This window comes from Anopheles maculipalpis, chromosome 3RL, assembly GCF_943734695.1.
Source record: "Anopheles maculipalpis chromosome 3RL, idAnoMacuDA_375_x, whole genome shotgun sequence".
In the NCBI taxonomy this organism is placed as follows: Eukaryota; Metazoa; Arthropoda; class Insecta; order Diptera; family Culicidae; genus Anopheles; species Anopheles maculipalpis.
Genome location: NC_064872.1, coordinates 52972759 through 52985646, shown reverse-complemented (window position 1 = coordinate 52985646; position 12888 = coordinate 52972759). Strand labels below are relative to the sequence as shown.

General features: G+C 42.2%; 5 protein-coding genes across 5 annotated transcripts in view; 3 read left to right on the top strand and 2 right to left on the bottom strand.

The window, feature by feature from the left end:
• Positions 1-12888, top strand: part of LOC126561389 (tectonin beta-propeller repeat-containing protein) — a 445867-nt gene that overhangs the window by 137424 nt on the left and 295555 nt on the right. The gene's annotated exons all lie outside the window — the stretch shown is intronic.
• Positions 1-12888, top strand: part of LOC126563311 (LITAF domain-containing protein-like) — a 317379-nt gene that overhangs the window by 44627 nt on the left and 259864 nt on the right. The window lies entirely within an intron of this gene.
• The window catches only part of LOC126562199 (protein arginine methyltransferase NDUFAF7 homolog, mitochondrial), a 259818-nt gene that overhangs the window by 27457 nt on the left and 219473 nt on the right, over positions 1-12888 (bottom strand). The window lies entirely within an intron of this gene.
• Positions 2084-4292, top strand: LOC126560773 (caspase-like). The gene is made up of 2 exons (XM_050216724.1): positions 2084-2097; positions 3677-4292. Exons 1-2 carry the CDS (start codon positions 2084-2086, stop codon positions 4290-4292), a joined length of 630 nt encoding a protein of 209 aa, XP_050072681.1.
• LOC126562693 (caspase-1-like) lies at positions 4976-5970 on the bottom strand. Its single transcript, XM_050219259.1, has 2 exons — positions 5912-5970; positions 4976-5843 (listed from the first exon to the last, which is right to left on the bottom strand). Exons 1-2 carry the CDS (start codon positions 5968-5970, stop codon positions 4976-4978), a joined length of 927 nt encoding a protein of 308 aa, XP_050075216.1.

The following is a 12888-nucleotide window of genomic DNA, read 5'->3' as shown; positions in this document are numbered from 1 at the left end:
ATACGGATGTTTAAGAAAAAATACCGGTTGAAGATTTGGAAACTTTGTGATCTAAGTGAGTGTCAACAGTATTTACAGATTTTTATTTAAACAGATTTTCAAACATAATCTACGATCACATATTTAATTATTAATCACATCGCTTTCGTAGAAAATATTTTCGTTTTTTTTGTACAACATAAATAGTACCAAAATGATGTCCAATGTGTGGCTAACGTCATTGTAGAAAACATATCATAGAGATTTGTATGCAACATCGTCGCGTCTACCTATCGCGGTATCATTAACCGACCGTAGAGAACGAAACGACTAGCAAGGGCACAAGCATAATTAGTGTGTTTAATGTACAAACATTAAACTCCTCCTCAGCGCATTAGCACACCATCCTCGGACTGGGATTACTTTCTGCTCTCTTGCAGAATTACCACCTCCGGAGGGTCAGCAATGCGACTGTGAAGGTGTCGGTACGAGATTTCTCCACCGAAGGGGTGGGTGCTCTAATGAAGGAACCATCAGCTCATCTCACCTTCGGATTGTGCGAGACGGTAACGACTACGACGACAAAGTACGCAATCCGAGGCGTTCGTATCGTGAGGATTCGTTAACGACGCAATAAAATTATGATAATGTTCTTCCGTACCGCTTACAACGGGTGGCTTGGGATTAATTAGTGTCACATAATGAAGTTCTTCGCGCGTCGATGATCTCGACTGCTTCCGGCACGTGTAAACCAGCGCCCAGGGTGGGACACTGGCATTTGTCAACTCGATCGTACGCTGACGACGCAGAGATGTGCATCTCCAGTAGAAGATCCTGCTGCGTTAGCCCTACGGTACATTCCGAGTCTGCTTCGGATGTCCGGTAGTGCCTTCCCGAGGCCGGAGAGTTAGTTGCGTAAATGAACTCACTTTTTTTTTTCTCACCGTAATGGGCATTGATTCTATCCGGTTATCCTGGAGCACTGTAGCATACCTTGAAGTTCGCTTTCTGCTAAGCAACGAGCATCTGATGCATTTGTTTCTTTTTTGTCGCCTACAGTTTTGCACTCGCTTCACATTTATCCGGATCATGGGTCCATTTTTCCTGCCTGTCATCTGCCCCGACAATGGATTCGCTGGCGAAGGAGGCTTTGGGCAAAATCGATTTCCGGATTTGTCTTTCTTGCCGCTTTAATTCCAGCTCGGTCGGCGTTGTAGCAGCAAGCAAGCAAAAAAAAAAGGAAAGCCTTTTGCCCAGGGCCGTGCCTTGTTGAGTGTTCGAGCGTGAGAGTTTATACTCTGGTTGCTCACTTTCGCCGGGCTGGCATTCTTGTCCAATCCTTGAAACAATATTTCACTTTCGAACAATCCACCAGCGCTCCCTGGAGGGAGTGCACTGAGCAAATGGGAATGGTGTTCCTTTCGACAGATGGCTCCCTTGTTGTGCGGTGTGCAAGTTCCCGCTAGGACTGCCCGCCGACTGTGACTTCCACGCTGGCGAAGGGAACTTTTTCAGCAGAATTTACCTCTATGACGATCACGATGGGAATAGATGGGAATGCGAAGCAGCATGGGCATGGGCTGTCTTGCGTTGCCCAATGCAGCGGTGATGTGGCGCACCGAATGAAAAGCGACGTTCTTGAAATATTTCCTAAAGGATTGAGCTGACGTGGGAAACGCTCACGGTACGCTAGCCATATTGTGAAGGGCATACGTTTGCAGCCTCGTTTTAATGCTGCTCAAATACGCCACGCTTGCCCGTAGTAGAAGATGGCCATATTCCCTGCCAAAGAATCGCACGTATTGCCGTTTTTTTTCTACGGTTGGGGATTTATTTGCTGCGCCTTGCACGTTTCGATTTGCTTATGGGCGTGGAAAAGTGATGCAAAAACATGTAGCTAACGTGAGAATAGTGAGAGCAATAAGAAATGTACAGCGTTGATAACACCTGACCCCCACTCAGGGTCAGGAGGGCAGGGTCGACGGAAGTTCACCTTGAAGAGGAATGGTGGCCCTAAAAAATTATGTATTGAAGCTCTCATCAACAAGCTTTTTTGGTACATTTGTCATAATAGTGAAGATGTTTGAAAAGGTAGGAGGCAAAAATGACAGAGAAAATGTAAGATAAGTTCGATTTGTCTCATTTAATACACGAATTGCACCATTTATGCTCCTCTCGCACCTGCAAATCGTAAATATCGCATACCGCATAGTAAAATGAAGAACGTAAGGTAATAACAGTTTTTTATTCGCCATGAATACGTTTCTCTAAAGTTAAGCAGTAAGTAATTCTTGATACTGATTGTGAGTCATAGCACAAATGCAATAACACAAATAAATATTACATCATAATACTATTATATTTTTGTTGAAAAAAAAAAACAAACATGAAAGTAAAGTTCTAATGATGTATGGCATTCGAAGGATAACTTGAAGTGGAAGTTTGCATTGATAAGAATCGATGTTGACATTGGCAGGGTTACTCGTTTCGCTGTTCAGAACGTAAATGCGAATAAAATGAATTGAAACAAATAAATTAAAAATTATTTGCTTATTAATATAAATAAAAAGAAAAAAAATGACACAGCAAATAATGTTTTTGTTTGCTCAACTTTCCATTACTATAAAAATCCTTTTTGAATGTAATGTTTTTCCTCTGTTTAATAATGGTCGTGAGGTCGTGATTTTACTGGCCTTTCAAGACAAAGTTTTGGCAAATTTGTGAAATTGTATTAGACGAGAAGCATTATTTTTAGTCATCTTCAACAATACAAAACTCCACTGTTTGTCTGTCTTATATATGTTGTACCTCGCTTGTATGAATGATGATGAATGAATGAATGAGTACGATGCGTGAAGGGTTGGGTACAATACATATGGAAAAAGTTGCACCGGCCGATGCTATGGATGGACAAACCAGCGACGGGGAGATGAAGGACACGAACGTGACTTCAAGATCAAACATAGTAAAGGAACCTTCGAAATGGAAAACGATCAAGACCCCCGCTACCATCTGGACCACGAAACGCACGCTCTGGGACCACGAAAATCTGGCTTGGAAACGCCTGACATACCCTAGGATAAGCTGCCCTCACACGATAAGACCCTCGATATGAACACGACTTTGGATTTGGATGACGGAATATACGCAACGGAACAACCAAGCACACCCGGGATATGGTGCCTTTTCACAGCTCGAAGAAGGAAATGTCTCCCAGCAAAGATGAAAGAAGTATCTTATTTTTAAGTTTATTGTAAGCAATACAGCCTGGCCGTCCTTCACGAATAAAAAAAAAAAAAATAATAAACCATCCGTATGTTAAAAACTACTCAAAAATGTTTATATTCAGTACATCTGGTAATTTTACGATAGCAAGTTTGTTAATTTGAAAGAAACTTTACAGCAACTTAATAATTTAATAACTAAAAAAATGTACATTCCAAATCATGGCAAGAAAACCCCTGCATAATTGATAAGAAGCTTCGATGATGTTGAGGCTCCATAGTGTAGTTAAAAATATGTCATATCAGTAGTAGAGAAAGGTGCTATCAGGGTGGTAAGAAAGAACTCGTGAAATGATGAGTTCATTTTCGGCTGAACACACAACTGACCACATTAGGGATGGAAATAGGATGTGAGTAATGTAATATAGAATTATTCTTGTAAGGTATCTAAATTGTTCTGTACTATTTAGTAGGAGCAATGCGTTGGCACCACCTGAGCAAGTGCAACCTTTGATGAATAGGCAGAATGCTACCGACACATTGGAGGAAGAGTACGACACAAGCAATCCACGCCGTGGGATGGCCATCATTTTACACCATGAGAATTTTAAGCTGATGAGCAAACGTGAAGGAAGCAGCAGGGATTGCAGTACCGCAATTACAGTCCTCACTAATATGCAGTTTGATGTGCGTGTTTACGAAGATCTGCCTTTTGCGCAGCTTTGCCGTGTTTTAAAAGAACTTGCCAGCGAGGATCACTCGGAAGGTGATTGTTTGTTGGTAATGATCATGACACATGGCGATGATGACGTACTTTATGCGTACGATCAGCCCTATAAAGTAGACATTCTGTTTGAACACTTTATGGGCGATGCATGCCCAACGCTGCTCGGTAAACCAAAGTTGTTCTTTGTGCAAGCCTGCCGAGGCACCGCGTTCGATAAGGGAGTGCAGCTGGGTAATGGCTATGTAGATACAGATACTTCTGCCTCACATAAATATGTTATTCCGACAACGGCCGATCTATTGGTGATGTACTCATCGTACAAAGGGCATGTGTCGTGGCGCAATCCCGTTGGTGGTTCCTGATTCATACAGGCACTGTGTGCGGAATTGGAATTGAATTGGCGGCACATGGAGCTGTTGCAGCTGCTGACAGCTGTTTCGCGCAGGGTTGCCTATGATTATCAATCAAACGTTCCCCAGAGTGATGCGATGCATGCCATGAAACAGATGCCCTCGGTTGTTTCGATGCTAACGAAGTTGGTGTACTTTCCTGTGAAGAAACTTTTGCAATAAAGATTGATTGTAAATAATGAACAGAATACCGTTTTGGAGACATTCTCGAACAGTCTCATAAGGCTTTACCGTATGTCCTTAAAAATATACATATGTAAGAGATCCTTCGTCCACAAATAAAATGCACCTTATCCCGGGTAGGCTCGGTAGAAATGGCTGCTTAATGCGAACGTAATCCATTTGAGAAAACCGGGAATGGCTTCTTCGTAAAGGGCCTCTGCAAAACGTCTTTTAAGCTTGACGCAGACAGCTTTGCACACCCATTTGGCTTGCCCTGCGTTCTAATGTTGTCCCTGGGGCGTTAAAATTCCGCCGACGAGTAACGACTACAAATCTGCTAAATTAATCAATAAATTAATCGAGGTTAGTATTCTCAAATTGTGACTTGAACAGTGTATGTGTACTCTTGATTACGGTGTTGCTTACAATGCAAGTTTATTATCTGTTTCTTACACTTTTACGATGCAGCTTTATTACTTCCTGGGAAAATATACTAATTTCGTAAGCATTGAAACGATACAGGGCATTTGTTTCTTGCTGTTCATAACATTGTTCTGGGGTACGTGGGATTCAAATTCGTAGGCAACTTTGCGTGATACAGTAGTCAGTAGTTGCAGCAGTTCTTTACTGTTTCCATGCATGCGCAGTTCATCACAAAGTGCCTGAATGAACCATGATCCTCGCGTAGAATTTCGCCACGAATAATGACCTTTGTAGGTAGAGTACATCACCAACAAATCGGCCATCGATGGAATGGCATATTGAATCGATTTTGATCGCCCTGGCTGTATGCTTGGTTGGTGCAATTCTCTTGCGGATGTTGTTGAAACGGTTTTAGCAGTTTGCTTGACGGCATGATCCAGACAAACACCGGTATCGTAGCTGTTGCCTCGGCACGCCTGTATGAAAAATAGCTTTGGTTTGCCCAGCAACGATGGACACGCCTTGCCGATGAAATTTTCCCACAGACGATCAACGCGAAAGGTGCGATCTTTCGCGTTCAACATGTCATCCTCGCCATGTGTCATAATCACCACCAGTAAACAGTCTCTATTCTTGTGATCCTCTCCCGCTAGATCGTCCAGCACCTGTATTAATTCGTTTCGCATTAGATCGTCATACACACGCACCTCAAACTGTAGGTCGGACAGCACTTGCCGGATGTTGCTACAATCCGTTTCAGTGCCATGGCGTTTGTTTAGGTGGAAGAAATGCTTATGATTGAATATGACTGCCACACCACGCTGTTCATGTCGCATATCGTAATGAGCATCATCAACTAATACAATGTTATGCACGACCGATGAGGAAATGATGTCCGAAACAGACGAGTTTTGCGCTCTGTAAAAAAGAAGATATATTAAATGAACTGGAAAAAACCGATTCATGCAAACGCACATCACACTTACACAATTCGACCGTTGTTATCCACATTGTCAGCTTCGTATTTTGGCGTGCACACATTCATTGGCTTCACTTCCCGTGCAAATGTGTTTCAACAACGAACGATGAATTGTGACTAACCGCTGAACTGTCGATAATAGTGCTTCATGTGAAGTGTCTAGCTTATCAGGTATGACAGCATACTTCTTAAAAGTTCAACCATAGAATAATATATGTATGTGTGTGCGTTATAAGTTGGGGACTGGCTAGATACGAGAAATCAAATAAATATATTTCACATACACTTCTGTGTGTTTGAAAAAATGTAACTAATAGCCGATGAGACTATGCTCCACATACGTAACTGATTCATCCGCAATACAAAATTTGTGTATAAGTTTTGTTCGATGTTGTACGAATTAGTTTTGAAACTAGTACAAATTTAAAGGTCCTATATACTGCCACAACTAGTTATAGTTCCTTGCAAAAATAAGCCGTAAAAACCATCCATCTTCAAAAACAAATATTCAATATGCACCATTAGTCGCCTTTACGTATTTTTTTAGTCAGATATCGCAAAAAAAAATATTTTATTAGCTTTTTTGTCATTAAACTGTTCTGCTCCAATTTTCCAATGTTTGGATAAACGAGTCATGTTGCCGGGGACAGAGTGACCTTTTGAAAAGTACCGAAAAAGCTCATAAATATCCTCAGAATGTCCAATTGACGTGATTGCGTAAACATATAGCCATGCTCGTGTCAATAGATTGAGTAGATTGTGCCCGAAATTGTAGCACTAACAAATGCTGTACTGAAACCATCGAACTGGTACCCATCAATGGCAGTATTGATCTCGTCAGAGCTGGCATTAAGGCATTTCGGGGCAGCAATTACTCTTACCTCTGGGTGAAGAGTAATTTTGGAGCGTTGCATGATAAATCAAAGTCCATGGTCGTAAAAGTCTGCTGCTGTTCCCTGCGGTGAGGTAGATTTATTGAGAATGTGTTGTTACCGCACTGCTCGTGTGTTTCGTGGTGTCAAATAACTGTGCATTGTAAATTAGCGATCGTTCTGGTTGGTAAAGGTGTGCGTTTGAAAGTTTGGAAATGCTTCCATAAAGTCTTAAAGATGAATGAAAATCATATCCAGATTGTAGGTGATTTACGATTTCATTGAAATACTTTAGATAGGTAAGCATCCTGCAATTCTATTGATGTTATCACAACCATACTCCATTTCATGTCACTGACAGATGCTTCAAACTTCGCATTGATAATTATGAAAAATCACGCAATTAACCTACATGAATAGGAGGTACCCAGAGCAGAGGTGGTACCCTGCTAATCAGTAAGTCAGGTGTGCACATCAGCCTTGTGTAGAATAAATAGACAGTGTTCAATAGGTCTTAAATTTAAGACAGTGCTAGATAACGCCACACCAAAATGGAGCATATTTTCAACATTATTGCTGTAACAGTGTACGTAAGTGTCCACTCTTTCCATCTGCTTGTCGTTCTGCTGTGATGAAGAGATCTTGAAAAGCAGCGCCGACAACGTCCCGTCTGCTTTACCTACTTTACCCTGTAAAACAGCTGCCACATCGTTCTGCGAACTGCTGTACCTTACAGCAAGCAAATATCCTTTGAAATCCGTCGAAACAAAACGCCATTAAGCAGTGCCGGTACCACATACGTGCAGCAGAAAACCAGCGCACCCGTTCCTTAGGTTAACCCGCCATGCAAACAAATTCATCACGTCTCAGAAATCACCACATGATAAACATAAATCGTACCATGATGCTGATGGTTTGGCCGTAATGCGTTTGCGAAGTGGGAGATAATGTAAACTTTGAATTAGATTTAGTTGATGTTTTCGGTCTGACTTTTCCGTCTGCCGGTGGACGGTTCTCGTACGGGAACGGGACGTGCTTACGGGTGCGACACACAGCCCGAAGAAGGGGTGGGAAATTGGAAACGTTCAACTCCGGTGGGAATGTTGGGTAAAGAGCGATAGGATGAGTCCAAGGACCAGGTAGCTTTACGGGTCGTAGGTGAATTTCCATATTTGTTACCGCTTCTGAGCTGCTGCTGCTGAGCATGGGGCCTATACCGGATTACATCGCGAAACAGGCTTTGGTGGCACGTTGTTTCGCGCTTTTGTAGCTATGCGTTGGTGCTCAGCTTGCTTCATGAACAGCCGCGCAAAGGTAAGTAAATAGCAAACAGATGAAGGAAAAAAATGAAAACCAAAACGAAAAGAACACATGCTCCGTGTCGGAGCGCTGTGTACCGTTTTTTTTTGCGAGGCTGGGAAACGCGTGTTGTAGCGAATTGTTCCACGGGAGGGGGAGGGGGGGGGGGGGAGAGTGCTTAGGGTGGCCGGGATGCCATAGAAGCGGCAAAGGACACTCGAAGCCGAAGTGTCTTGGGAGCAGAATAAACACTCTTCTTTCAACATCACAGCCTCCGGCGAAAGGCTGCCTGCGGAAGGCAAACGACTCTTGCCGTGGAATCTCCGGAGGGAACAGTTTCCACTGTTACTGTTGGGTGTTTTGTTTGTGTCTGTAATGTGTGTATCTGAGTGTGTGCCGTTGTGCAAGTCGAGTGGATGGTTAAACCTCCTCCATCGTTTACTTTTATGCGCCTATCATCTATACCCCACCAACCGATAAAGATGGTCGGGGGAAAACGCCATAAATGAAGCACAATCATGAGGTGAATATGTGTGTTTCGCTCGAGGCGGTTTTTGTGTGGAACCCCGTACGAATGAAGTTACATGGCACCCCCGGAAGTAAGCGCCATTTGCGTTGTAGCTGCGTCGATGGTGGAGGCGTGACACGATCTCGCTACCTTTGACACTTCCGTCAACAAACATTCAAACTCCGTTCTTCCTCTCGTACTTTCATTTTGCTGATGTTTAACGGGTTAGTTTTTGTTGTTGTGTGTATGCTGCACTTTTCTCCACTCAGGCACTGGGGTATCGAAAAAATCCGATGGTGAAAATGACGAGAAAGCTGGTGTCGTATCATCGAAATGATGCAAAAGAAAAAAAAAAACTCAGAACGCATACGAACACTGTGTAACGCTTTCTTTTGGTGCCTTTTTTCCGGGAAATTTGCTGCCACGTATCGTTGTATGTTCATATTTTATTATGTTGTTTGTGATTGGGAACTTGAAAAGAGTAGAAACATACTACTGGCACGTTTGCGTTTGCTAGAAGTGTTTGGTGTAAACTGTGGTCATAAACACAATATGCACGCATTACGGATAGATATTCATACTGATTGAACCTGCAGGAAAAAGGTATCAAAAGCACAATGCACGATGTCTTTAAATTATTTATATTTTTGAGAAAGAAAAGTATAATAATAATTTTAAAGATACCAAATAATAATAGCTCAAGCTGAAAATCGCTGCAAATAAATAAATACGAGCGGAATTCAGTTGAGGAAGGACTCATTACAGAAATTGGTTCTTATTTTTTTGCCCTATTACTTCCAGAGACCCTGCATTTACTGGCTTCCTTGACTTGTTTGTTGATCCTACCGTGTAAAGATTGACAAAATACAAGTCTATAAGCGTTGCTTTAAAACTGCAGTGAATAATTGAAGGATTAAAAATTAAGATTTTTGTTCATTGTAATTCTAAAAGTCCTGTCGTAAAGGAAAAAAAAGTTAAAAAGAGTAATTGAGGTCACAACCCCAAAAGTCGATCGACATCTGTTCACCTCTGAAGAGAGTAATTTTTATGGATTACAGAATCGGATAATTTCTCAGGGTCTCCAGGATCGTCGTTCAAATATATTACATATTCACCTGGTTTACTACTATGATGACCCCCTATATAACATAGAGAGGTATTAAAATATCTTTTTGACTTCGTGTGTGTGTGTTGTCCAGCGCAAAGACAGTAGCCGAAGACTGCGAAAGTTAACAGAGTTATAGAACAACAGAAGGAGTTATAGGAGGACTGTTGCTCTCGCCCCTCCTGACCGACTGTTTTAAAGTTCGATAAACAGGGTTTCTTTAGTTCTATTTTCTTTATTTTACGCATAACTAAAAATTCGCCCACTTGCTCGGCCAGGATCAGGATCGAAAAGGCCGGATCTCGTTCATGTGGGACCGACCGCACTAAGCCCTCTCGCGGCAAATATCGGAAACCAACGATAACACTTAAACCGGTCCGTAAATGGACGCGTCGTTCCTTTATGGCACAAAAGCGACAAGGACATAACGCCTGTATGTTCTTCACAAAAAATAGAGATTTTTACATCAAATATTTTTACCTCGCAGCTGATTGTCAGTAAATTACATACTTGGTGCAACTTTCGACAGACTCCTGCCTTTTATTCATCATTTTAACAGGAACAGCAAGGAAGCAGACAAACGGCTGAACCTGTTGAGGATGCTCTCGCTCAACGCGTCATGAACACCTGGCTCCGGACCAACTATTCTACCAGTATCGAGATTGATTACCGCTAGCGAGAAAAATTTGAGGAGAGAAAAGAATCAATTGCGCTCAGCACCAAAGCCAACAGCGAACTACAGACCCTCACCAACTTCAACCTACTCTCGATCATTCAATCCATCCGCCGGGAATTACGTCCCTGGTACGGTGGTCCGTATACCTGCAATAGACTAGGAACTCAAACGTATACATAGAACCAGAAAAACCAGTTACCAGTTACTTTGCGAATGTTACCTTTACCCATTTGATACAGACTAAATACAAACATTTTTATCATATCTTTATAAGCGGCTCCGTTGATCAGGACTTTGTCGGCTGTGGGATCCATTCCATATTAGACTAACACACTTGACACTTGATTCGCGGAAACGAGGTAAGAGTTTCATCTTGCCAAAAAACACACCCTTTCCCGCAGTGATGCCATCTGTTACACCAGCACAATAGTCTCCCAACATTGGAACACAACATTCACCAATGTAGATTCATAAGCAATAGAAACGCGTCTGACCCATTCAGACATCCTTGACAAATCCAGTCTCAGACTCACAGACTCTGCAGTTTGTGGGGCGTTGACGACAAACCAAGAGCCCTAAAAACTGAATACCGAATACGCCACTATTTCTTCACCTGACAAACTGCATCAGAACGCATTTTTATTTTTTTTATACAGAATTTTCAAGCTTTTAATGTCCTTTTAAAATCCTTTTGCAGCCGATGAGTATAAACGTTATTTTTAGGTGTATAACAACTATACGCAAACAAGCTAAAATTCAAATGAGCTTCACTACATTTTATTTGCAATGATCGATAAACCCACGGCAGTAGGATCGATATTTGGTGGAGGGGACTTTAAATGTGACATAAGTTCGTCGGGATCCTCGTTCCATTCTGAGAAAAAGATTTAAATTTGTTCACCTGATATTTTATGTAATTGCTCGATTTGATAAAAAATATCAATAAAAGAATTGCTGCTCAAATTGAAACAATCAATCATGTAAAAATGTGCCTCATTTCATGTGTTTCATCATTCGTTAGACTCCTCTCTTGCATTACCAAATGACTTTGACGGATGACGAAAAAGCATTATTTTTATTAAGCCTTCATTTGTAAAAGTTTTTTTAATTAAACATTGATTAAAGGACAGCGTTATAAACAGGCTATGTTTGCAGTTTGCAACATAAATGTTTACTGTAACTATCAACCGAAAATGTCCTCGTCACAGAGTCATTCGTCAAATAGCTCATGCAACATTCAAATATTTGTGTGCCAGAAAGCATTCCACATTAAAACAGCATGTAAGCGCAGCGGGTCGCAAATGAATCAAACCAAACACCTTACCCGCCATTTGCCATTTGTAACGGGTGCCCGCGTCACACGGCACGTATGGTATTTTTGTGCATACGACAACGATTTTTAATAATACAGAAATGATTATTCCCCGGTGGAAATTAATAATAATTCCCATTACAATCACCAGTTCCCCAAAAGCCTCCCAAGAACGCACAAAGTCATACGGTGTGGGTGACGGTGATGATGATGATGATGATGATTATGATGGGAAAGGAAAATCAATTCTACCCACGAAACCTATTTCGCATGAGTTATATCACAGCCACACGCTGCAACCGGACGGAGATGGAAGGTAATTGAGGAAATACTGGTATTTTCTTTTGATCGGCCGTTTTGTCTTTCGTACCAGGTGAGGGACGCGTAAAGGAAACCGATACGGCAGGATGGCGTATAAATTTCCCTTTCTGCAAAGTGTGATTTATGGGCCATACGTTTTGGGTGCTATCTTTTTGTAGATTTATTCTTCACAAAGTTGCCTTCAAGTTAACCTCGGCCCAGCGCCAACCTCAGCCAACGATTGTTTTAGTTCATTCGCTTGGTTCGATTTAATAGAAGTCCTCGGTTTGTTCCTAACCGATTTTTTTTTGTTGGTTGTTGCTTCCGTTGGTTTTTCGCCAATTAGATCCGGCTGCCAGGATGTCTGAAGCATATCTGCCAGTACATTTGCAGAACATGGAAGAAAAAATAATATCCACTTCGTATCGTACCATCCCCGGCAGCGATGAAGTTATAAATCATGTCCATAATTGATTATTTCGACCCCCGAGCACAACGGCACGCTCCAAACGGTGGCACAAAATGGTGCGTAAGATAAAGTTTTGTTCCGCGACCGTATCGGACCGTGGGTTGCGGTTTCGCTAATCTAAAACGCCTAGATTACCGGCGCAGCCCATTATCATGTCGACAGTTATCACACTGATGGGGTCTGTTAGTTTGCTGCAGAGCAATGAGATGCGGCTCAACGAAACCCCTCTCCCCCCTCAACGGTGATGCTGGATTGCTGGTACTTGATGCGAAGGGATAAACCACCACTTTCTAGCAGCGCGGTTGTCGATTTCAAAAACATCCCCACCATTTCCTTCCGGTGCCAGGAGTTGTACGCGCCGTCGACGCGTTGCCTCACTTTCGCCTACCTTCCGGCACTTTCCGATTAGATTTTATGAACCCCGGTAGCAGTTCCCATTCTCT

Coding starts and splice junctions, on each gene's coding strand:
- LOC126562693 (XM_050219259.1), bottom strand. CDS start 5,970: ATGAATGTGTGCACGCCAAAATACGAAGCTGACAATGTGGATAACAAC. Junction 5,844..5,911: donor GATAACAACGGTCGAATTGT/GTAAGTGTGATG, acceptor TCTTTTTTACAG/AGCGCAAAACTCGTCTGTTT.